The 25,677-nt window shown below is 40.1% G+C and overlaps 2 protein-coding genes across 2 annotated transcripts; one reads left to right on the forward strand and one right to left on the reverse strand.

Moving 5' to 3' along the window:
- Positions 1–15,467: 15,467 nt before the first annotated feature.
- Positions 15,468–17,907, reverse strand: LOC123875935 (protein spitz-like). The gene has a single exon (XM_045922048.1). It carries the CDS (start codon positions 17,463–17,465, stop codon positions 16,818–16,820), a length of 648 nt encoding a protein of 215 aa, XP_045778004.1. The 5' UTR covers positions 17,466–17,907; the 3' UTR covers positions 15,468–16,817.
- Positions 17,908–19,475: 1,568 nt separating this feature from the next.
- LOC123875919 (general transcription factor IIH subunit 4) lies at positions 19,476–25,592 on the forward strand. Its single transcript, XM_045922016.1, has 11 exons — positions 19,476–19,778; positions 19,868–19,972; positions 20,627–20,758; positions 20,995–21,180; positions 21,418–21,490; positions 21,565–21,672; positions 21,955–22,038; positions 22,534–22,724; positions 23,175–23,289; positions 23,924–24,064; positions 24,705–25,592. Exons 1-11 carry the CDS (start codon positions 19,627–19,629, stop codon positions 24,846–24,848), a joined length of 1,431 nt encoding a protein of 476 aa, XP_045777972.1. The 5' UTR covers positions 19,476–19,626; the 3' UTR covers positions 24,849–25,592.
- The last annotated feature ends 85 nt before the right edge of the window (positions 25,593–25,677 follow it).

Below are 25,677 nucleotides of genomic sequence, written 5' to 3' on the forward strand. Positions count from 1 at the left end.
ATGTTTGATGAATCTCTTTATTTTGATTCAAATAATGTATAATGTTCCGAAGTACTCTCTCCCCCTTACAAGTAAATACGTACCTACTCTAAAAAATGCCGTAAAGGAATCACATTATCTCGTTAGGCAAAGTAGATAATGTCCTAGAAAAATGAGCTAAAATATTATTTCCTTCGCAGCAACTGAGTCACAGCCCAGTCTAGATGTAATTCCTCAGCTATGTGACAATGTGGGCCCTAATTGGGCACAGCACCGAGGTATATCCGATCTGTACGATACAGTCACGCGATACTGCCACTGGTCTCTCTATATACGCAATGTTTATTACAAAATATACCTCCATAGTAATTTAGCTCCAAGGAAGACCAGCGCTGTGCCTGCGTTCCTGACAGAGTGCAGTCCATTTTAATACCACACACCACGCGTCTCATCTTATTTCGAACTAGTAGATATTATGTTATCTCTGTGGTACCTACCAAATGAACATTTTTTCTTTATTTCTTTCTAGCTGTTGTAGAATCGTTGCTGCTTGGCACTTGGCAGACGCATTCTGGAGTGCAAGCGCAGTGTTGGACGACGTCCAGCCCACTGGACTGATGATCTTAAAAAGGAAGCGGAAAATGAGTAGCTGAGGAAAGCGGAATACCGTGTGTGGTGACGTGCTCTCGACAAAGCCTATGTTCATTGTTCAGCCGTGGACAAACAGGCTGATTGATTGATTGGTTTAGATCCTGTCTGCTACTTCGTCCTTGTAAAATGACTGCCATCGCACAGCTTTCTAATTTCTCCTCGGAAAAGATTTTTTTCAGGATAAAAGTAAGTAATGTCTGTGTTAAAAATGCAAGCTTTTTCTGTATAAAATGACTGTGCTTTTGCTTGTAATCATTACTGTAAAATAATGATGATGTATTGATGAGCTCCGAAGGTTTTCACAAGACATGATGAGCATTAGGAAAGTCTTTCTTATTGTACCTAAGTACAAAAAAAATATGTGGATAAGATTACCTATTTCTTTATAATAATTGTATAACGTAAGTATACCTACCTAAAGTTTGCACTAGGAGTCGATACGACAATAATGCAACGGGTTTCCTATAAAATAATAAGGCACCATAAATAAATCTTTAAACGTAGTGTTTACAAGCTTTAGTGTGAGGCCCTGCCTCCTGATGAAGTGAAAACTGTGTTTCAGGAGGCAGTGTCTTCCCAGAATATTATACAACCTCGAACAGAATAGAATCATTTATCTTCTTCAGCTCTCTAAAATGATCTAGCAATAACAAGCTGTTACATCGCAGAAAATTCCTTCAACACATACTTAGCAGGAAAGTTGGAAAGGAAACAATTGGTAAGATCTGAGGCCATCTGAGATGCTATGTGCAGTTAGCGGTGACGCGGCGTGGGAACGTAGATCTGATGCGAGGCTCCAAGCTGTCTAGATTGGATGCTGAATTATATGCTGACGTAGTCGTAAGTATCAGACATCGGGAGAGTAAGTTTTTTCTTAAGTAGGTACCTATAGTTCGCGACAGGTCGCTTGGCGGCACGGCTTTGGTACGGTAACTAGCCACAGCCGTAGCCTCTCACCAAAAAAAAATTTTATCATTGTTTGTCTGTTTATCTTAGTTTATATACAGTGTCACCCTAGTTCTAATTGTTAAGCTGTGGATGATAACATACCTATTTTACCGATTTTATATGAAGTTTAAATAAAACATAATGTGTTTTTATTTAATATTTTATTGGGTATCAATATTTGGTTGATGCGCGTCATATAATACGTCCATTCATTACCCCATGTGGGTAGACGAGCAGTTATGTGGCCGTAAAACGCGGCGGTTACGTCACTTGGTCCTCACTCCTCACTCCGCAGCCTCCCAAATCACTCGATGGTAACGTAAACGCTTATCTCTAGAAGGCAGCGATATAAATATACGACTAGACGGGACTCTTTATAGTGACAACATGTACCAACGAACCATGGAATTCTCTGACTCAATATCATCATCCATCGCCGACTCACTACTGAGCACAGGTCTCTTCTCAGTATGAGAAGGGTTTGACCATGGTCTACCACGCTGGCCAAGTGCGGATTGGCAGACATCAGACACCTTTGAAAACATTGTAGAAAAAAAATAATTGAGAATTCTCAGGCATGCAGGTTTCCTCATAATGTTTTCCTTCACTGCTAAAGCAAGTTATATTTAAATTCGGAGGTTTTAAACACACATAACCCCAAAAACTTAGAGGTGCATGCTGGGGATCGAATCCCGGACTGCCCGAATAGGAGGCCCAGACGTTTTAACCGCTAGGCTTCCCCATTTGGTATATCACTTTCACTACCCATAGTATAAATTGGGAAAGTGTGTTTGTTTGTTGGTTTAGTCCTTCAATCATGTCGCACGGAGAAACGAAGCGACGTAATTTTTTTACATGGCTATAGATATGGAGAGTGACATACTCGTAGGCTACTTATTATCCATGAAAATCAAAGAGATACCACAGGATTTTTTTATACTAAAACGCACCCTGACGAAGTCGCGAGCATCAGCTAGTTTATCAATGTACCTTGAACATCAAAGGCGAAGCACAAGACGATGAAACATTAGCACAAATATTTAGTGTCATCAACTGAAGCGGAATGGCTGAAACAAGGTTAATACCACATTAATACGCTCGTTCCAGACAGGTCACAGTCGGCAAACAACAATTTACGAGCTGGAATGATATTGTCTGGGCTGGAACTGTAAACAGATTTGCTAAATCACATACCTATAATATAATATTACTTATCTTTACAACACAAACAAAATATATCTTCATTCACAATGGGATGGGGGTAAAAGGCGATCCGAATCCGTGAAAATACGTTCCGCAGTAGTCATTACTCATTAGAACTATTTGTATGGTAGCTTACGCACCAGCTCCGACTTATGGCATACTCGTAGATATTATGTCAAACTTGTCCACTGATTAGCTTGGATTTGGATGCCTAGCCTCTAGGTTAGCTTGCTTCCTTCTTAGAATGTATCATCACCTAAGTACTATCAAGTATGAAGTCAGATTGCAGTCAAGGGGCTTGTAGTAAAAAAAACACTTGTTCCTAAGGAGGCTGTCATCAAAAAAACTCTTCTTACATGGACAATTTCGCTGATGACTTTCAAGTTCGACAACTCATCTGGACCAATTAGTTTTTTATAGCAACGCATGCTGGATGATGCCACTCGGCTGAACAATGGCGTGATGGCGGACAGGTGTCACGTGCGCGAGGATTTTTTCCACCCTTCCTTGAGATCGCATTTGGGGACCTAAAAACTGCTACGGACAGACGCACGGTAGAGTTTTTTCTTTCTTTTTATATATATAACTGACTGACTGATTTATCTAAATATATAAAAGAAAAAGCTGACTGATTGACTGACTGACTGATCTATCAACGCACGCTCAAACTACTGGATGGAGCCGATATCCGATAAGAAAGAATTTTCAAAAAATTCAATCCTTAAGGGGGTAAAATAGTGGTTTGAAATTTGGGAAATTTGTGTAGAAACCTAAAGACCACAGTTAGAAATGGGAGACACCGGCATCAATTCCCGGGCAATTTATAATTTCTAAATGAACGCTGGTCTAAACGTCTGATTGGAGGCTTCGGTCGTAGCTAATTACCACCCCATTGGCAAAGCCGTGCCGCCAAGTGATTAAGCGTTCCGGTACGATGCCGTGTAGAAACCTAAGCGGTATGGATTTAATAAAAACTGCTGTACTCCCTCCAGATTAGCCCGCTTCCATCTTCTGCATCATCACTTACCACGAAGTGAGATTGCAGTCAAGGGCTGTATCTTAATTACCATTGCGCCAGGGAGGTCGTCGTTGTATAAAATAACATGTCAACAAAACCGCACTTGCAATATCAGCATGATCTATATTGGTGCTAGTCGCACGTGCCGCCATCTGGCGCAGGAAGAGGCACTCGAGCGCGCAGGGCTTCGCCACTCCACGCCGATCGACAGCCTGGCGGGCTAAACGAGCCGCGGGGGCTGGCGAAAAATGCGCACAACTGCAAAAACTAACTTTCCAGACATTAATCTTCTAAAATGCAATAATTTGTAATATACAACACGTCAATGCTGTCGTGGAGGCGATGGCTATTGGAACCGGAAAGTCTTTGAGTGGAGACCTTGTATAAGCAAGCGTAGTGTGGGATGCCTTCCAGCACGATGGACTGACTATATATAGAGGCTGACGGGTAGTGGCTGAATGAGAAAGCCTAAGGACCGGTTGTGGTGGTGAACTTTTCTAAGAGCTTAAATAATTCTTGAGTTCTAAATATGACAATGATAGAGTAGTTAAAATGCTCCTTATGCTGTAGTTGGGATTACGATTGAGCGAAAAACTTGGAAATGGGTATTTTTGGTGGATTGCTTAGTCTACAACACCGTCGCAATGTTGCCCGGTCGGTTTTCTGTTGGTATTTTGGAGAGTGTGCTCAGGGACTCCACAGTATTGTTCCACCTTCACCGTTTCTCATCTACCTCAGAACAACATGAAATCGTGTGTGACATCCTTATATGGTCGACATCCGTTTTGCTCGACGTTTCTGATACGAACCGCTAAGGTTCGGAACGTACTGGTGTCCGCGTTTCCTTCCTCACATAATTCAAATACCTTCAAAGCAAGAGTGAGTAGGATTTGACGTCAATCAATTAATGTAAGGTCATAATTAGGCCTAAGTTGGAGCGCGCTTGCCTAGAAGGCAGAAGCTGCCTCTTCACTCTTCTTTTTAGCTTAGGGCAAAAGGAATTATTTATGTTTAAACTCAAAATTGGCCAAAGTTGGCTTAACTGCGTTTAACTGCGCAGCAGCTCGGCAGCGGGCACAGGTGCTGCACGAAAAACTGACGCGACTGGTTTGTGCACTTCGAGATATTGTTGCGGGATCGATCGCCGCATTGTATCGGCTATTTGTACGCGTGCTTGCCACTCCTACAGGATCAAGGTACATTCTAGAGCTAAGTCCTGTGCGTGAAGTAAAAACTTATACATAATTTGAACTCCCTACCTACTATGACATAGAGGAACCTAACGTAGCAAATTGATCAAAAGTCTTCAAGATTTTTGTGGTTCTTTTTAAGATCCTAATAAAGATCTTAAAAACGGTGGTCTAAGACAACAAGATCCCGGGCACGCACCTCGGACTTGGGAGTTACATTCTAAGCAATTAATTAATATCACTTGCTTTAAGGCTGAATGAAAACATTGAGACGAAATTTGCATGCCCGAGAGTTCTCCATAATGTTCTCAAAGCTGTGTGAAGTCTGCCAATCCGCACTTGGGCAGCGTTGTAGACTATGACCGAATTCTCATTCTGAGAGGAGACTCGTGTTTAATAGTGAGCCATGGATAGTTTGATGACGATGAAAGGTCTTACGATATTATGTTTTCTGAGATTAAACTCAAGATTTTCGTCATTTCTTATAGGTGGCCAGCCATAATATAAGCTTAATAATAAATTAATTAACTGAATCTACTGTAAATTATAAGGATTGCAAGAATTCGTAGAAGAAATCGAAGTATAGTTGTAAATGTTTGAGTCTTAGTAAGCTTCAGTATTTTTCAATGTGCCTACTATGAGCACAGAACATCTTAGCACTATAAAGGAAGATACAGTTTACTCAATTGTGGATAAAGTATACCTATAAACAATAGTGGCTGAATGTCTCACGAAAGTGGAGCATCCAAATGACCCATTTGTCATGCAAACCCGCCGCCGCCGTTTGTGTGCTAATGATGAAATCATGCCGAAAATTAACCAACTACAATAATTCAATAAAACATCCGCAAACCAGCACTTCTGGTTAAAGCGGCGGCAGACGTGCCAACAAGTCATGCCTCACCCTTTTTTTATAATAGGTGTTGAATGGAGTCGTAGGTTAAGCATTCACTAAGCTAAGTTCAAAAAAATTTACTTGAGGTCCAAGGCGGTTAAATGGTGACCCTGCACCGGAAAACGCAGCGAGAAGAGCCCCATCTAGGTGACCAGACCAATCTTAATCGAGTGGATAAGAGCTGTGGTACTTGGAAATTCTTTCAATGTTTACATGCCCAGCCGTAGATATCTAAGCGATTGCGACGAGGCGACTGAATAATGAGTTGGATCAACTTGCCACTTAAACAACAGACGTACGTAAAAGCTGACTGATAGCATTGGAAGTTGGCATGTCTGTAGATGCTACAGTAGCCAACATAATGGATTCTCCGGTTGGGTTTCACCAAGCGACTATCACCGCTGGGTTTAGCGTAACACGGTGCACTATGGCTTTACCTGTTATGGCTTAGAATGTTCGCCACTGGGCCACGACTATCTATGTGCCTCTGAAACATTAAATGGATTTTGATACTTAGATGTTTCCTAACAGACAGATGAAGAAACAAGGCTCCTTCCATAAGAAAACGAGGAAGGTAGCTGTCAAAGAGGATTAGATACGTATTTTCAAGCTTGCCACAACACTTATGTGGCATCCACAACACTAGCAATTTCATTTTACTCCCTAATGATGCGCAAGCAAGAATTTATTCCGGCTACTTTTTCCATCTTTATGAGTTGCAAGAACCCATGCCTATTGATAGCCTCGTATACGTGTGGAAATGCATCAGCTAATCTGTAGGATTTGGATATTGTTTGCTGTCAAAGTTTAGTGTTTGGAGGACGGCCTATAGGCACTTTAGGTCGTCCTCCGATGAAGCAGGTGATACTTTGTGGAAGTCCATTACTCACACGTAAGTGTGTAGAGTGAGTTTCAGCTTATTTGTGTGGTCTAATGTTATAGTAATACACTTTGCTTGCTTGTTTGTTTTGACTTTTGCCTGCAGTAGCAAGAGGGCAGGCGGTGAATAGCGCGTATTTCACATTGTTCACCATACAGATTTTTCTGGCTTAGCAGATTTTAGCAAATGGAGCTTGTTGTTCCTTCTGTGCCGCTTCTGTAAGCAGGTCGTGGCCCCGCGGTTGCCGGTGATGTAGTAGGAAGATTTTCGCGCAGCATAATGACAAAGTGGGCCGGACACGTAGGCATGTTAATTGGACGCAATGGCCACTGCGCGAGCGCCATAAAGGAAGCGGTGTGGGCCGAGCGACGCTGCGTCTCTACCCGCCACCAGCCTGACGGAGCTGTGGAGCTGTAGCCTGCTTGTTTGTTTTCTGTTCCGTCATATCTACTAAACAAAGTTTTATTATTATAATCATAATCAACACATCGTCGGCTCATTAGTGAGTACGAGTGTCGCCTGATAATGAGAAGGGCTTGGCCATAGTCTATCACGCACAGGCTGGACGTCTAATGCGGATTGGCAGACTTGACTTGAATATTATAGAGAACTCTCAGGCATGCAGGCTTCCTCACTGTTTCCCTTCACCGTTAAAACAAGTGACATTTGTGTGCTTAAAACGCACATAACTCCGAAAAGTTAGAGGTGCGTGCCTGGGACTCTGCCTACCTACCTATGCAAAAAAATCTCTGTTAAAACTTAGAGTCTAAACCTCCCTCGGTTTAGGAGGTCAAGTAATGCTGGTGGCAGGCGACACTCGATGTGTTCATTCACGGTTCCGCCGCAGACCTCATCAAATACTTAATGTTTTATTTCCTACGTTTTGTTCGAATAATGGAGACGAAACGTTTCGATTGTCTGCCGACGTACCTAATTTGTGCAAATTAATTCACTTTGCTTATCTTATTTGGTTAAGGAATTAACATAGATGCACCACTCACCTATTTAAAATACTGTTTCTTGACTTATATCACCACCACCAGCGGCAAATTTTACTCAATTCGAGGCTCTGGTGATGGTGTTATAATTATAATACTGTTATAATATAGCCAGACACAAATGGTGGTCTAAAAAACTTTTTTCTTCTTTTTCTCACACCAACAACTTGCAACAATTACGACTATAACTTATGCGAATTCACTGCAGTATGGTTGTCCATTACAGGTGCACTTAGGAAACTTTGATCAACTTTCAACTTTCGTGAACTTCATCAACTTTGATGAAATCGCTCAACTAGAAACCTGGACCAACTCGTTGACACAAACACGCGGACGAAACCGAGAGCAAAGTTAAGTCTTATGATTATTATTAGCTTATTTGTTTTATAATGTAATTTTACTTAATTTTATCGTCGTCGTCAACTGCCATTGCTAGACATAGGTATTATGGATAGGTACTAAATTACTAACTAAAGAGCGAACCTTATTTCGCACGCATTCAACATTATTTTGTATCCAAAAAACCGAAGTCTGTGACAAATTTTTCGTCGAATTTTGCTTCAAGCATATTATTTATAGGATTTTTTTATAAGAAAGACAGCTACTAGATGAATATAAATTATATCTTACTATGCGGTCTAAACTCTAAGTAACAAGAGCCGGGAAAGTTAAAAATAGGTACATTGCCTGCATCGGCTTCGATTTTCGAACCTTTAACTTCTTATGTTCCATCGCGTTCACTCCTCTCAGCCTAAGAACAGTTATTTAAATCTCTAAAATTGGATTTACCTAAATGTTAATTGCAACCAATTTAACCTATTTTTTGGGTTGCATTTAGTAAGTATAATCTGAGGCGGTTCTGCTTGGCTTCCCTCGAAGCATGTCGAGTATTTGTTGGCCGTCCGTCGTTCCTCGTTACACAATGTTAGGTAATTTACCACATTGCTGCCGATCACAACATTAACAAAAAAATATGACGTAGCGCTGGATTATTCATATTCTTTTTTTATCTCCGCTTTTCAACACATTAACCTAATTATTTTATGTGAGTAGAGATGAATTACAACTAGGATTATACGATTGCGTATGTGATAGTACATTATTTATCATTGAATAACTACGTATTATAAGTGGGTATAGATATTTCAAGTTTGCATTATACTTACATAGATTTTACCTGTTATAATATGATGAAAGTGTTGTGAAACTCAAGAAAAACACTTATTACAAGACAGTAGAATCTGCTTCGATCTGATGGTAAAGTCACAGGTAGTCTTGATTTTGCAATAAGTTTTCAATTCCAAATATTAAAGCAGTTAGTAAATTAGATTAGCGCGATAAATAGGGCAATATTTGGCTTAATTAATAAATCTTTTTAATTTTATTCATAGTCGGGTTAAGTTTTGAACTTTATAAAATTTATTATAGCAATAAACAGCTACTTTTCAAAGTATATTATGCCGTAAACTTTTTAATCCCTATTCGACGCGTCGACATCCTGCCCGATTCCAACAAAACGCTCCTCCTTCATAACTATAGCTGTTAGTTTAGAATTGAACTCCGAAAAGGGCTTTAATCTACATCGCGCGTCTATTTCGGTCGTTGTCCATCCATCGGGATCTCGTGTTCGGGTATTTCTGGCGGGGCGCGGCAGGTTTTCGGGGAATGTCAACAAACAACGGGCACTCATTCAATGAACTCTATGCATGCTACGCCGGTGGCGGACCGGTCTGAGGGTACCTATTCATAAAAATGCAGCGGGATCTTCAATGGACTGCCGAGTGTAGAGCGTGGTAGAGCGCCGAGAGACGAACGTACTGTTTTCTTGGTCCTTTGTGTTTTGTAGGGATTTTGGATGAGATTGGAACGGTCAGTTTGAGAAAACTAAAGACTATATTACTTATATTATGTAAAGACCTTATTTTTGCGTAGATTATATCTATTGAATTTAGGAAAATATCACCTTGATATGGATGTCAAATGAAAGGGACAGATGGGTTTTGTCTGATTTTTGATTCCATGGAACCCTTGCGTTTCTTAGCTGTTACCAGAAGTTACCCTGTTTGTTACCAGACATAAAACAATTCCGACAAAAAAATAAAGATAACAAAATCAAATAAAATACAAAATAGGCTATAGATCGATTTAGAGTCATTTTATGAGCAAACTAGGTAATGTCTGCGACTTCGTCCGGGTGGATTTAGATTTTCAAAATCCCGTGGGTACTCCGATTTTCCGGGATAAAAAGCCTATGTCACTCTCCAGGTCTTTAACTGTACCCATGCAAAGAATCACGTAAACCTTAAACCAACGAACCAATAAACAAGAAAACTTTCGCATTTATAATGGGTAGTGGCGTTGCTTCTGGATAGAGACTAAAGTACCTTTCTTTGTAATGGTGAGAGAATGATTAATATTGGTTTATCAGGCGTTTATCGATTACAAACAAAAAACAGATCTTTCCTCTTTATAATATTACTGTAAAGATAAAAAAACAGTAAGAGTAGTAGAGGATTTTTTCGCATCCAATTTTGTTTAGTTTCTCTACACATTCCTACTCTTTTCGCCTTACTGGTTGATTCAAAAAGATATAGCCAAGTACCTAGTTATACTTCCTGACCTAGTTTGGGCCTGTAAGTTATTATTTTATCAAAATAGAACCATAGATTAAGTATAAAATGTAAAGCCCTACATTGGATTGCATAGAGATTAATACGATAGATTTGTACGCTTTCATTTGCGTGTGACTCGCATAGATTACTGTCACGTGCGACTCGTATCAGACCGTGATTTTCCCCTGTTTTTTTTTTGTAAGAAATAAATAAAATCTACCTACTCAATTAATGAGAAATATAAAGGGTTACTAGGAAACATGTCACGATCACTTTAAATGGGTTAAAGGGTTATAAGACGATACACTTTGCATAAGCACTTTAGGGGTCGTTTGATAGCTAAGTCCTTTATCCTTTATCGGGATCATGACATACATATTTCCTTGTAACCCTGTATAAACACATACCTACCTTTATTACTTAGTTATTGTATTCTACTTGTTTTAACTTTTTACCAATCGGCGAAAGTTTGTGTGTATATAGTTATGTGTGTATGTTTATTATTGTTACTCTTTCACGCAAAAACTACATTTGGCTGAAAAGAACGGAGGTAGATTATACCCCGGATTACTACACATAGACAACTTTTTATCCCGAAAAATTAAAGAGTTCCTACGGGAATTACTTATAAAAATCTATATCCATGCAAACGAAGTCGCGGGCATCAGCATTTCATATATTAAAAGCCGTGATAGTTTTGTGGTTAAGACGTCCGCCACCTATTCGGGAGGTCGGGGATTCGATCCCGGGCATGCACCTCATAACTTTTCGGAGTTAATATGTATGTGCGTTTTAAGCAATTAAATATCACTTGCTTTAACGGTGGAGGAAAATAGTGAGGAAACCTGCATGCTAGTTCTCAATGTATTTGTGAAGTCTTCCAATCCGCACTTTGCTAGCGTGGCAGACTACAGCCTAAAACACACTACAGACTACAGCCTGGGTTGTTGATGATGATGATAAAATAGAACAATTGAATTTTGAAAACAAACAAAATTGGTACCTACTAAGTAGGTATACATTTATCCAAGATTGTCTAGAGACAATTACCTGTTTTGATTTACCAAAAGAGATGAATTAACTCTTGACCATTCATAAAAGTGTGTGATAATTTAATAAACGTTATCTATAAACTGATTTAAATAACCAATGCTATTGCACAAGATACCGAAACCTGTAGGCGGCAGGTCGAGTCGGTAAGTGACGTGGACGGTTTACCCAACCACTCATTAAAATATTTGCACAACTTTGATTTTATTGATAGAAACATTCTACCTATGTACCCACAAGCGTACCTAAGACGATATGAAAGCGGTGATAGCCTCCTAAGTCCTTATTCAAGGATCTGGGACCTGGGGTTCGATTAAAGGCATGCACCTATGATATTTTACCTACCTACCTGCCTATGTGTTGTATGTGTTTTTTCTGTACTAAGTTTGTGGTGTACAATAAAAGTATATTCATTCATTCATTCATATTTTCCTTCACCGTAAAAAGACTACGGAACCCTAAAACTCACAGTACTTAAAAGTTCGAAGAATTAGAGGCGAATCGAATTGCGGATCCTCCGAATAGGAAGCCGAAGGTCTGAACCACTAAGCCATCACAGCTTTTTAGGGTTCATACCCGAAGAGTGCCAACGAGACTCCATTACTAAGCCTCCGCTGTATGTCCGTCTATCTCTCAGCGGGTTGTATCTCGTGAACCGTAATAGCCAGTGAGTTGAAATTTTGACAGAATGTGTATTTCTATTGCCGCTATAACAACAAATAACAAAAATTTCAATATAGCCGCCGTGGAAATTAAAAAAAAAATATATGTTGTGCGATGGTACGGAACCTTTCGTGTGCGAGTCCGGCTCGCACTTGACCAGTTTTTATATTATAATAACGCACTAATCATTTCTTGTGATGACAAGTGTAAATGGTTTAGGAGCTACGATGCCGCAGACAGTTACACAGATACACACGTCAAACTTATAACACTCCTCTGCTTGGGTCGGGGGATAAAAACATGTTTCAATAACGTAGTTACTAGGTAACTACTTACTAACTACACAGTTATCTACTACTTCAATACCTATTTCTAATTAGCAAAAGGAATCTTTCGGTCTTTATTTCAAAAGCAGGTCAAGATTAAAATGATTATCGAAGAATCTGTATTGGTACGTAAGTTTTGGTATGATAGCCTAGTCGCTAGAAAGCGTACATTGTTATTTGTTACCTATCTTGTAGAGTTACTTGTCTTGTTGATCTGTTGAGGTCGACTGTTCAAATCCTGGAGAGGAAACTTTTTGAAATCTTAAAAAGTTAAAACCCATCGCCGCGGCCCGGTATTTAGCACAGGCCTCTTAAAATGAGAGGAGTATTAGGCCATAGTCCACTGCGCTGATCAAGTGCAGATTGGCAGAGTTCACACACCTTTGGAAATATTATGGAGACTCTCAGGCATATAGGTGATATTTAAATATAAAGCTCCGAAAAGTTAGGTGTGCACAAAGGATCGAATCCCAGACCTTGCCGATGTCTTAACCGCTAGGCTATCACCACTTTGAAATAAATAGTTGTTTGATTTGTCCTTCAGTCACGCCGCAACGCAACGATCGACGTGATTTTAGGGTTCCGTACCTAAAAGGAAGAAACGAATCTTTAAAGGATCACTTTGTTGTCTGTCTGTCCGTCTGTCGTGTCTGTCTAGAAAACCTGAAGGGTACTTCCTGTTGACCTAGAATCATGAAATTTGGCAAGCAGGTAGGTCTTATAGCACAAGTAAAGGAAAAATTTGTTTGTGATTTGTGGTTACATCACTAAAAAAAATTAACACACAAAAAAAATTTTAATGTGTTCATGAACAAATAATTATTTTCAATTTTCAAAGTAAGGTAACCATACAAAGTGATTAAGGTATCATATGGAAGGGCTTACCTGTACTTTCTAAAACAGATTTTTATTTATTTCTATGCATAATAGTTTTTGATTTATCGTGCAAAATGTCGGGAAAAATACCCGAGTACGGAACCCTCGGTGCGTGAGCCCGATTCGCACTTGGCCGGTTTTTTTTTAAAAACCAAAGCAAAATATAAGTATGGACTTGTGAGTGATTGTAACTTTTAAAGACATTAATAAATAGTAGTTTCGTAGGAATCTCTTTCTTTCGAATACGATACAATCTTTGATCAGAAGTGGGATGAAAGGTTTTTTCAGTATTTGTAAAGTACACTGTACAGTAACGTGATTATCGCCCAGCGAGGCCCAGCTATTTATTTCGGTAAGTTTCACCAGCAGAGAACAAATATTTGTCTCGAAGCTTCGATAAACTGTACAATTCAATGCATCTTTGTCCATTCACGGCACATATTATGGCGCGAAGGTAGGTGGAGGTGCTCGGCCGAACCGAATCAAATACATTTTTTTAAGGATTTAGTTTCGTATAATTTTCTTTTAACAAATAATGATCAATAGAAAACTGTATAATTAACAATGTAGCGTCTTAACAGGTATTTCAAAATTATTAGCGATGTAGGTAATATTTTACATAATATACTTTGGAATGTTCATATAGACGATCTCATTTGAACCGACACGAGGACTTAGACATACATCAGAAACAACTGCATACTTGGGTACTGACAGGTCGGGCGATATAGTCAGTTAGTTAAAATTGCCATATGGTCTGGGATAAAACCAAAAGCGAAAATTGTATGTCTATGGATAAAACAGATCCGACTTGTCAGTTTCCAAATATCACTGAAATGGACATACACAAGTACGCTGGAAGAGGTGTACCTTACAATATGACAGTTATTTTTAACAGGCTACAAAAAAGGAGGAACATTTTGTGTGAAATGGTCTTTATGTAGACAAATATCAATAACATTAAGGTAGAGACTAGAGATCTATAGAGCGCCCTTATACTTTAGTCATACTTAAGACACTTTTAAAACGAGACGAGGCGTTAGATCGCTGGCATAATTCTGTCTCGTATTTTAACTGAAACTTAAGTCTGAGCAAATAAATTTAAAGCTAAAATGCTCTATAAATATCGTCTTAGTGCCGAGTACGCTCACAAGACGCTCACTGCTGCTATCAGCGCCAAAATGTCGAAATGGTTGCTTCAAAAACAGATCGGCAATCGCAGGTCCAGCGTACTTGTATGAGTAAGAGGTCAGTACCAAACATGCATTCGAAGACACAGTTTAGAAACGAATTTGCAATTTTTTTGTGTCGCCCTGCAGTGCGAGCGCGGGAACGTAATGACAGGTAACAGAGCAGACAGGAGACAGAGCGAGACACACGCTGAGATCTATAGAGCGAACTTTGACCTTTGCTCAGAATTAAGACAGTTAAAACGAGACAGCGCTACATTGCTGACCTAAATCCTTCTTGTTTTAGCTGAAACTTAAGTCTGAGATCTATAGAGCGTACTTTGACTTTGCTCAGACTTAAGTTTCAGTTAAAACGAGACAGATTTATCTCAACGATATAACGCTGTCTCGTTTTAACTGTGCATTAAGTCTGAGCAAAGTTCAAGTTCACTCTATAGATCTCAGCCTTAAGTCTGAGCTAAGTACGTTCTATAGAACTCAGCTACAAGTTGTGTCAGAAAGGGAAACAGAAGCGGCGCTCGCACTGCGGGGGTTACAGTTTACACCATCCAATGTTTTACGATTTTTACAATAGGCGAGATTCACAATGAGACTACAATAGGGAATACGATAGCGAGGCCGTGCTTAGCAAGGTTTAGAGCAACCGTTAATGGTTATTAGGCATGAATCTATGGATACCTACCTATGGATAGAGCACTCCTAATACCTAAACAAACACCTACTTAATATCTATATCCCACTTCGACAGCCGAGTGAGAGCGAGAGGTGAGAGCGAGGGGTCCAGCTTGTCAGAAGGGTACGACATGTGCCTTCCTATCTTCGATCTTATTTTCATCCCTTTTTCAAAGAGATTAATTAATTAGGAATGGTTAGTTATTTTCAATTTTTTTTACAGCTCAAAGAAATCAACAAGGCAAATCCAACTAAATACCCACAGTTCAAAATTCAGCAGTTAACTGTTTTTTTTTTTTAAATATGTTATATAATACTATATAAGGCGCAGCAGCATCCTGTTTTGTAAACTTTTCTATCTTTTTAGGGTTTTGTGCATAGGATTTGCCACATAATTATCTGGCAATGCTGGGATCAGAACTCTTGCTCGAATTTGTAGTCAAAGTGAGATAGAGATAAGTAAATAGTGCTTCAATTGGTATTAGAAGTGCCTGATCCACCTTTATCATACATTCATGGTATTAGGCGAGTTGGATGCGGCTGATCATGAGTTTAACTAAACAAAGCAGTCAATAAATAAACTTCATAAATATCTAATAAATACCTACACGGGCTATATTTACAAGAAGCCTTCGATGAGGGCACGTCTCAGCCTTTAAATGAATATAATACAGCGCTATCCCACCGGGATATCCAGGTATAAATTAAAAAATAAAGTAAAGCTGCCGGCTTAACACTCGTATTACAAATAATACTGATCCGCTGATGGAATGTGCTGCGGCTAGGAACTGCGCCACGCGGCTCTGCAGCCAATTCATCACATTCATTATACAACTATAGTACAACACCACGCCGGGTGGGCCCGCCCCGGCACAATATACACATGTACACCCGCCCGCCCCGCCTGCACCCCAGCCGTACCGGCCGGTGCAGGCGAGCCGGCCCAGCGGCCCTACAGACCTTTAAACATTTGCTACAGTACAAACAATAACATGCAGTGGAACCAGAGGCACCGCCGCCGCCGCGCCCTTCCCGCACTGTGACACCCACAAACCTCTCCCTCAATATGTGAAGTCCAATAAGAACCATCACACCACAATTTGACAGCGAGACAGCATGGGAGGAACGCGGCTGCTGCACTGCGACATAGTGCCAACAATACTGCCTGCCTATATCTAACAAGCAGTTTACTCCAAAAATAGTTTGAGTTATCTGCATAAATGTGGGAATTTAGAAAAACAGATGTTTCTAAAAGTTTGCTCTGTTGGACCAAATTAAAATCTAATTAAAAACTGGTTCTACATAGCATTATTTTTTAGAAACATGAATTATTAAAAATTCCCACATATTTTTTGGGGTAACTCGGAAATACTTTATGCAGTTAAATGCTTTTTGGATATAGGATGGCAGAATATACAACATAACAGCTCTACTTTGAAGCGAGTAGCATAAGTGTAGGGTCGTCGCTAACCTCACAAGTCCAATACACTGAATACCAACAAAATAATACAGATTACATTTCACAAACACCGAGGAGAGGACTGGAATTTAACAAACGCAACACTCCCGAACGGCTCGGATCCATATGTACAAAGAATTCCTTCCAATAAATTATGAGCTCCGTAAATTAATTATCACATAGATTGAACAACCCCGGGTCCACAGGCTAGCTGTACGCGCACAGCGCGTCGGGCGCGCACAGGCGCGCCGAGCCGCGCGGCGCCACGGCCACCAGCTGCACGGGGCCCGGCAGCGGCGGCGGCGCCTTGCCGCGCCGCAGCCGCAGCCACGCGCCCACGCACACCAGGATGGCCAGGAACACGGCCACCGTGGCGCCGCCCGCGATGGACGCCGTCTCCATGAGCAGCTGGCGGCTCGTCAGCACGTACGAGTCGTCCAGGTCCTTGAACTCGCAGCGCGGGCCCACGAAGCCGCTGCGGCACTCGCAGTTGTAGATGGGGCTGTCGGAGATCACCACGGTGAAGCACGCGCCGCCGTTGAGGCAGTAGTACTCCGAGTAGTCGGGCTCGCACTTGAACGTGGGGAAGGTGACGTTGAGGCGCGGCTGCGGCGGCCGCGGGCGCGCCGGCCGCGCGGGCCGCTTGCTGATGCTGCTGCTGCAGGCGCCCGCCGGCGGCCACGCGCCGCACAGCACGGCCAGCCACCACCACGCTACCACGCAGCGCATCGTCCGCTCCGTCCGACCGGGAGGCGCGAGCGACACCACTTTGACATTGGACGGTGACTTAGACGAAATCCGAGAGGCGATGACATGACCGCTTTCGAATTTCGAACTCGAACCCTTCGCTCGCATCCGCGTCGACGGGCCGCCCAGACATGTTTCCTGTGTCAACTTTTTTTACGTCGACGATCACTCGCTCATGACGGAGGCGCGGTTTCTACGAGCGCCCGAGATATCGCATCGATCCCTCGACGAGCATGTCGCAAGTTTGAACACTGAACTGCTGCGTACACTTTGTTCGTGGCTTATGATCACAAACACACAATGTCCCGTTCGAGATGATACACACAAAATGGTGCTAAGCAAAACAAAATAGCACTGCGCTCGGCGAGTTGTCTATGCGCGACTGACGGAAGGCGTCTACTGCATCCGCCATCTGCCGACGAGAATGAATGCCGTGAACTGGCCGCGTCGCTCTGTGTGCGCGCCGTGTTTGTATTTGGAGTTATACTAGTGTGCGTTAAATGCTAACATGTGTGTGTACACTTTTTTCTTTTGTATGGGACAAAAGAGATTAAAAAAATCCCATTGGTGTAGGCTTTTATACGGGCACTATGTATTTCATGTCTTCAAACTGCATTTTGAACCTTATTAAAATGAAGAAATGAATACAAATTATCTAAGTTAAATAATTTTATAAATCCACTCTCGGAATCATATGTATACCTATTTTCCAAATTGGATTTATAATTATTAGTAGTTTTTTTTTCCGTATTGTATGAATTCTAAAAATAAATGTTTTGTTTAGCAAATTATATTAAACTAACTAGATGATAATATCATGATACCCGCGACTTCATCTGCGTGGATGTAGGGTTTTTAATCCTGCAGGAACTTTTTCCGGGATAAAAAATATAAGCAATCTTCAGATCTCCATTCGACAGCTGAATCCAGTAGTTTTAGCGTGAATAAGTAACAAATATACCAACACACATACAAACTTTCGCCTTATTGATATTTATGATACTGTGTTAAGTAATCATGTGATAATATTTTGTTAATTTACCTACCTACGTAAAAATAAATATGTTAAATTACATAGTTAACTACGTAATCTTTCGAGGGTCGATCTAAAATATATTTAAAGGACTTGGGTAATAAAGTGCATAGTTACTTGAATTTGGCTTAAACAACTACCTAGTACTCGGAGAATACTTTTTATCAACTAACCATTCATCATTGTTTTCTAAATCTGTACGGGGCTCTATCTTTCAACCCTAAAGCCTCACTAAGGTTATTCATCTGTGGCAAAAATACATATTTGATTCGAGAACCCAGAGCTAAAAATCCAATTAAAAACTCTATGATCAATGTTGTCAATGTCAATGAGATGTCAATTGTCAATATAACAAGTAGAGATGGGTTGGGATTCGGTTGGGTCAAAGTACAACTACAATAAATACTAGGGCTTAAAGTATTTGAAAGTATTTTGATCTTTAGTATTGAACAGTTATGACACAGAATCTTCCAAGAAAAAATGTTAGTACTCAGTAGGTATACTGTTAAGATGTGTTTTTTTATTCCCGATAGAATTGATTTTCAAAGTGAAAGAAGGACAAGCATCATGCTTCCGCCTGCTCGTTTGATCGCTATTTTTTTTAAATGCAATGTATGAGTCGAAGGGGGCCTCCTCCGTTTCCCGCATGCGTCAAATAGACCCATACTGGTATTGTTAGATGCGGGTGGTTCGTCTCGCCTCATACGAACTGCTATGGAAATTACGTAAAGTCAATTAAATCAATGTATGGCAATACTAAAATGACAGTAACAACATTCTTCAATAATTCACCGATGAATTGGTGGCACTATACTTATTTTTACGAACAGGTATGTATACTTTGAAGCTCAACCGGGCGATTCAGAACACTTGATTCAGTAAGTTATCGCTCGATAAGATGTATTTTTCAATGAAAAGTACATACTTCTTATCGAACGATAACGTACCGAATCGAGAGTTCTGAATCGCGCGGCTGATCAGGTATAAATACCTGGTCGAGTAAAATACGCCCATCCCTAAATGACAAGTCACGACATGACATTATTTCAATTTATTTCACTTGTCAGTTGTCATTGTCATTTTTTTCTAGTCAGTGTCTCTCTCATCTCGTTACAAAAAAAATTGTATTTTCATTTTGTTTTCATTCATTACTTGTTTTTTTTCTGTATTGCGAAATTATTTGAAACAAAATTCACAGCTTAATAATTAAACTCATGATTTTGCAACACGTCCATCATGTCAGAGTCGTCTAAATCTTCAAAGTCTTCGAACTTAAACCCTTCGCCGACTCTTCAGTGCAAAGATCTCCACGAATATTTAAAAAGTCGCTCGGCTCAGTTTTTGGAAACTCTGTACAATTATCCTACTATATGCCTTGCAGTTTACCGGTAAGAATGTAAACCTGTATAGTTATTGTAACTGGAATGTTATTATAGGTTAGGTTTAACGGTATGCATCGTAATTGTATTTTTTGTAGGGAGCTTCCAGAGTTAGCACGACACTTTGTAATAAGGCTTCTGTTTGTGGAGCAGCCGGTGCCACAAGCTGTAGTGGCTTCGTGGGTCTCACAGACACATGCTAAGTATGAACTTTTATAGCTAAATGTACAAAATAAGAGTAGCCATACATACTACTTGAGTGTTTGATTATTGAATAATGAATCACTGTAAAAATAGCTAGACAAATGCTCTAGTAGTTTACAATTCAAGTGCAGCTCCTAAGAGAGGGATAACTGCACTAGACTAATTAGAGGGATAACCGCTACTACTCGTAGCGGTTGCAACTGCTCAAAAGGTCTAATGCATGACAATAAAAAAAATATAAGTAGTTTCAACTATAGTTATGTGATAATTAGTAATTACAGCTTACATGCTAAAGGAGCTGTTCAAATGTCCGTATCTCCAAGTTCCAACATATAAATATATAAAAGAAAAAGGTGACTGACTGACTGATCTATCAACTCACAGTTGAGGTGAAATTTTGCTTGAAGATAGCTATTATAAGGCAGATATCTGCTAAGAATGGATTTTTGAAAATTCAAATCCTAAGGGGGTAACATAGGGGTTTGAACTTTGTGTAGTCCATGCAAATGATAAAACAATAATTTTACAGTCAACCTCAATCCATTGACCAACCTATTAAATCTTTCAATATATGATTAAACTACAAAGTTAGGGGAAAATTACAAGTTCTTGTACCTTTTTCTTTGTCTCAATCAGTTAAAACAATCTTCCAGGGAACAAAGCAAGGCATGTGAAGCATTATCAGAGTTGTTTGTGTGGCAGGAGGCACCCATACCCGGGGGACTGCCCGGATGGATGCTCTCACAGTCCTTCAAGAAGAATCTCAAGGTGGCTTTGCTGGGAGGGTGAGTTAGATTAGTAATATGATTAGGGTAAGCCTGCACTGTGAAATTTCATCGCTTTCTTTTATGGAAATTACTTGTAGACTAGGTAAACATAGTAATTCATTTATTTAACTATGCACATATTTGTAATAAGCTCTTAGAAGACATTGGAAATGTCTCAATAAGTTCAAACTTTTTATAAAAAGCAAACTTATTAAAAATTCTATTACAAATTACAATATAAAGGACTGTTACAGAGGTCGTCCATGGAGCATGTCATCCTCTCTAGAGCCAGATGGCAAAGCGCGAGACGTAGCGTTCCTGGACGCATATGCGCTGGAGAGATGGGAGTGTGTGCTGCACTATATGGTGGGGTCCGCACAGACTGAGGGCATCAGTGCTGATGCTGTGAGGATTCTGCTGCATGCTGGGCTTATGACCAGGTTGTTACCTCTATATTCATCATCATCTCAGCTCATTGCCGGCTCACTACTGAGTATGAGTTTCCTGTCAGAATGAAGAATTTGAATCATAGTTCACCACACGACTCAAAATTAAAAAGAACTCATAAGGCATGCAAAAAGAAACATAAATATAACTTCTGTCCAAAAAAAAATCTGAGTTACATTAAAGTGACCTATATAAAAGAAAAATTGTTGACATAATCTTCTTTTTTTCAGAGATGCAGAAGATGGCTCAGCAGTAATAACTAGGGCTGGTTTCCAGTTTTTACTGCTCAGTACTGCTAAACAGGTAGAATATTTTTTTCACATTTTAATATTCTGATTTGGGATAAGAAAAATACTATACACATATATTTTATGTAGGTGTGGCTGTTCCTTCAACATTACTTGCACACTGCAGAGAAAAGAAGTCTGAGCGCAGCTGAGTGTCTAGCATTTCTATACCAGCTCAGCTTCAGTACTTTAGGAAAGGTAACTTAATGTTAATAAATTTATTCAAATTAATTTATATATTTTTACTAGCTGACGCCCGCGACTTCGTCCACGTGGATTCAGGTTTTCAAAATCCCATAGGAACTCTTTGATTTTTCAGGATAAAAGTAGCATATGTGTTAATCTAGGGTATAATCTAACTCCATTCCGAATTTCAGCCAAATCCGTTTAGTAGTTTTTGTGTGAAAGAGTAACAAACACACACATACATACACACCTTTATAATATTAAGTGTGATGCATGACTTATTTACTTTTGCAGGATTACAGCACAGAAGGCATGAGCAACAATATGTTGGTGTTTTTGCAACATTTGAGGGAGTTTGGTCTTGTTTACCAGAGAAAGGTAAGAAGTTGTCATTGCTTGTTCATTAAATTGTAGTAAAACTTTAACTCATTTATTTCACCAAATAAAATGTTATTTAATTATTAGTGAAAATAAAACCCAAAAAGCGAGTTGAAGTGTAGTGAAGTAGAACGCGAAATTATTATAATGCATTTACATAATAAAATTTAGAAATTTAGCATAAACTGAGATTCTCTGACACATGTTTCTTTTTTCTTATAGGAAATAAATTGGCTAGCCGAGGTAACAAACGCTGCGCGAGTCCATCTCGCAATTAGCTGGCTTTTTTGTTTAATGTTTTATTTTTATTTTTACAAGCTAGCCCACGACTGTAATCTCACTTGGTGGTACGTGATGATGATGCAGTCTAATATGAAAGCGGGCTAACCTGGAAAAGGTTTTACCCCTACCCCTTTGGTTTCTACACAGTGTCGCATCGGAAAACTAATTCAACAAGATAAAAGATTCTTCAGGTATTTTAATTTCATTTTGCAGCGCAAAGCGGGCCGCTTTTACCCCACGCGACTCGCCCTCAACATTACCTGCGTGAAGGACGGCATCGCGCCGCTGGACACCACCACCACTAGTGGGTACATCATCGTAGAAACCAATTATCGAGTATACGCGTACACACAGAGCAGTTTACAGGTGGCCTTATTGGGACTCTTCACCGAACTGATATACAGGTAATGATAATGACAATTTGGGTCGCTTTTAGCCCATGCTCAACAAGATTTTAGATATAAGTAAAAAATAAAACTTTTGATCTATGCCAATAAACTATACTCTAGGGGTTTTAAATGTTTCAATCCAGTAGACGCACAACGCCAAAAACGCGGAATGCCAAACATTTTGATTTTGGAATTTTACGTTTTTGGTATTTTGCTCGTTTGATAATCGCATAAGTAATCTTTAATTATCGCAAAACGTCACAATATTCATTTAGGCATTTAGTGATTCTGCGTACCGTTTTTGGCGTTGTGCATCCAAATATTTTAACTTATCGAGGTGTTTTATATTAACACCTCGATAAGCATGGTCGCCTCAAAATTTTGCGCCTATTTGGTGGCCCCAGACAGCACCGTAAAGAACCTACTAGAATATTGAGGACAGCATTATTTTGCCTGGTTTGGCAGGTTCCCAAACGTGGTAGTGGGGGTGTTGACTCGGGAGTCGGTGCGCGCGGCGCTGCGGGGAGGCATCTCGGCGCAGCAGATCATACGGTACCTCGAGCAGCACTCGCATCCGCAGGTATAATATATATAATATATTTATAATAATAATATATATAATATAATAATAAAATATAATATATATAATATATAACACGCAACACTAGCTTATTCCCGCAACTTCCTCCGCGTGCTCTACACTAATTTCATACCCCTATTATATCCCCTTATAGGGGTTGAATTTTCAAAAATTCTTCAAGGTTTCTTCCAACGCTGCGCTTTTCGGTGCGGGTCGCAATTCAAGTCTTGGGATCCCAACATCTATCGGTTTTTCGAAATATGTGCCCTGCATATTGGCCACTTCTCTGTGGCTCTGAGCTTTCTTATGAAGCCCATAGTTAGCGACCATGTCTCGGATCCGTATTTCATCACTGGCAACACACACTGTTGGAAGACTTTGGTCTTCAAGCAATGTGGAATTTTGGACGAGAATATATCTCAGAAGTTTAAATTAAGCTATACTAGCTGACCCGGCGAACTTTGTTCCGCCTTAGAGGCAATAAATGAGCAGATTTTGGATTTTATTAAGTTCAAGTTTTTATTATGATGGATGGATATTTGTTTGTTACTCTTTCACGCAAAAACTACTGGACGGATTTGGCTGAAATTTGGAATGGAGATAGATTATACCCTGGATAATTGTCTCTGTTTAGATGCTGAAATCAGACACGGCCGGCGTCAGGACAGCCTCAGTGCTTCCGCCCACAGTCGTAGACCAGATCCAGCTGTGGGAGAGCGAGCGAAACCGGTTCACTTACACTGAGGGGGTTGTGTACAACCAGTTCCTGTCGCAGGTATTTATGGCTAAATTACTGGCATAACGCTTGTTTTTTTGATTCATAGACTAGCACTTGGCTGCAATTAGACCTTCTAGCAAGTGATGATGCAGCCTAAGATGGAGCGTGCTTGCCTAGATGCCTATTCACTCTTGACTTGAATCTACATATTAAAATTGGAGGGGAAAACTGATGATGCTTCCATATCCTAGTGGTTTGAAATAAAAATAATGAGCAATTCGTTTCATATGTGTCCGTAGAATTTCAACTTCGTACGGGTGCAGACTTTGACGATATTAATTGAGAAGGTTCATGCGGTTGAGGTGCGGTGTTACTCAGTTATGCGCTAAAACACGCAGACTTCACACACGCCAGAACATGAAGAACTCTCAGGCATGCAGGTTTCCTCACGATGGTTTCCTTCACCGTTAAAACAAGTGATATTCAATTGCTTAAAACGCACATAACCGTAAGACCTATTCCACATATTAATGCGCCTTACTTACAACCTTGAACGGGAAGCTGGAAGAAATATCTGTTTATAGATAACCGTTTGCAATGTAACTTAATTATTATAACTTCGTAACTACAATTTTGGTACATGAAAAATAAATAAATAATTGAAAATACATATAAATGTAAGGTAATGTATTTGCAGGCGGAGTTCGCAGTGCTGCGCGACTACGCGAAGGGCGCGGGCGTGCTGACGTGGCACAGCGAGCGGGCGCGGACCATGGTGGTGACGCGCGCCTCGCACGACGACGTCAAGCGGTTCTGGAAGCGATACTCCAAGGCTTCCTAACCTGTCTCACCTCTATCAGAGTGAACTACAGTGATAGTGATATGTCAAATATTAGGCTATGGTGACGCGAAATCATAGAAAAATAGGGATGTCATATGTACAAACATTATTTGACTCCTGCCAGTGACGTCGACGCCTCGACGTTTTGTTAGCAACTCCCATTACGTCGGATCGGTAGATTAGCAAGAAACCGGACACCTGACAGAGGTGTTCGCATTACACCGGATCCCACAAGAAAATCAGACAGTCAAGTACTCACCCAAAGTACGGAGACCTTGCAGCATTGGAAGTGTAGACTGCATAGGTGAACAGACATGGAACGAGCTGCAGGGAGCCGGCGCGGGCGATAGGTTAGTGAAGAGTATGAATTATGATGCAACGCTCTAGCCATTCAAATTATTATTGAAAGATGATGGTCTACTGAGATCATCTTCACTCCATTCCGCTTTAGTGGACAGCCAACCTAAGCTGTACTAACGTATTACGGCTTGCCTTAATAATATATTATAGTTGTGATTATGCTGACATTAAGAATATTAATTAAATTAAATTAAATTTTAATGTTAAGATTAAGTAAAGTAAGACTGTAAAAATAATGTAAATACATTTTGTTTATAATTTGGAGTTTCATTTCGTAACTCAGTAATGTCCGCGTAGATTTAGGTTTTTAAAAAATCGCGTGTAGAATTTGATTTTTAAGATAAAAAGTAGCCTGTGTCTCCGGGATGAAAGCTCTTTTTCTAGCAAATTTTCTAAAAATCGGTTAAGCGGGGGATTTTAGGGTACCTACTATGACACCGTCCGCGTGGATTTAGGTTTTTAAAAATCT

This window comes from Maniola jurtina, chromosome 20 (assembly GCF_905333055.1).
Source record: "Maniola jurtina chromosome 20, ilManJurt1.1, whole genome shotgun sequence".
Classification (NCBI taxonomy): Eukaryota; Metazoa; Arthropoda; class Insecta; order Lepidoptera; family Nymphalidae; genus Maniola; species Maniola jurtina.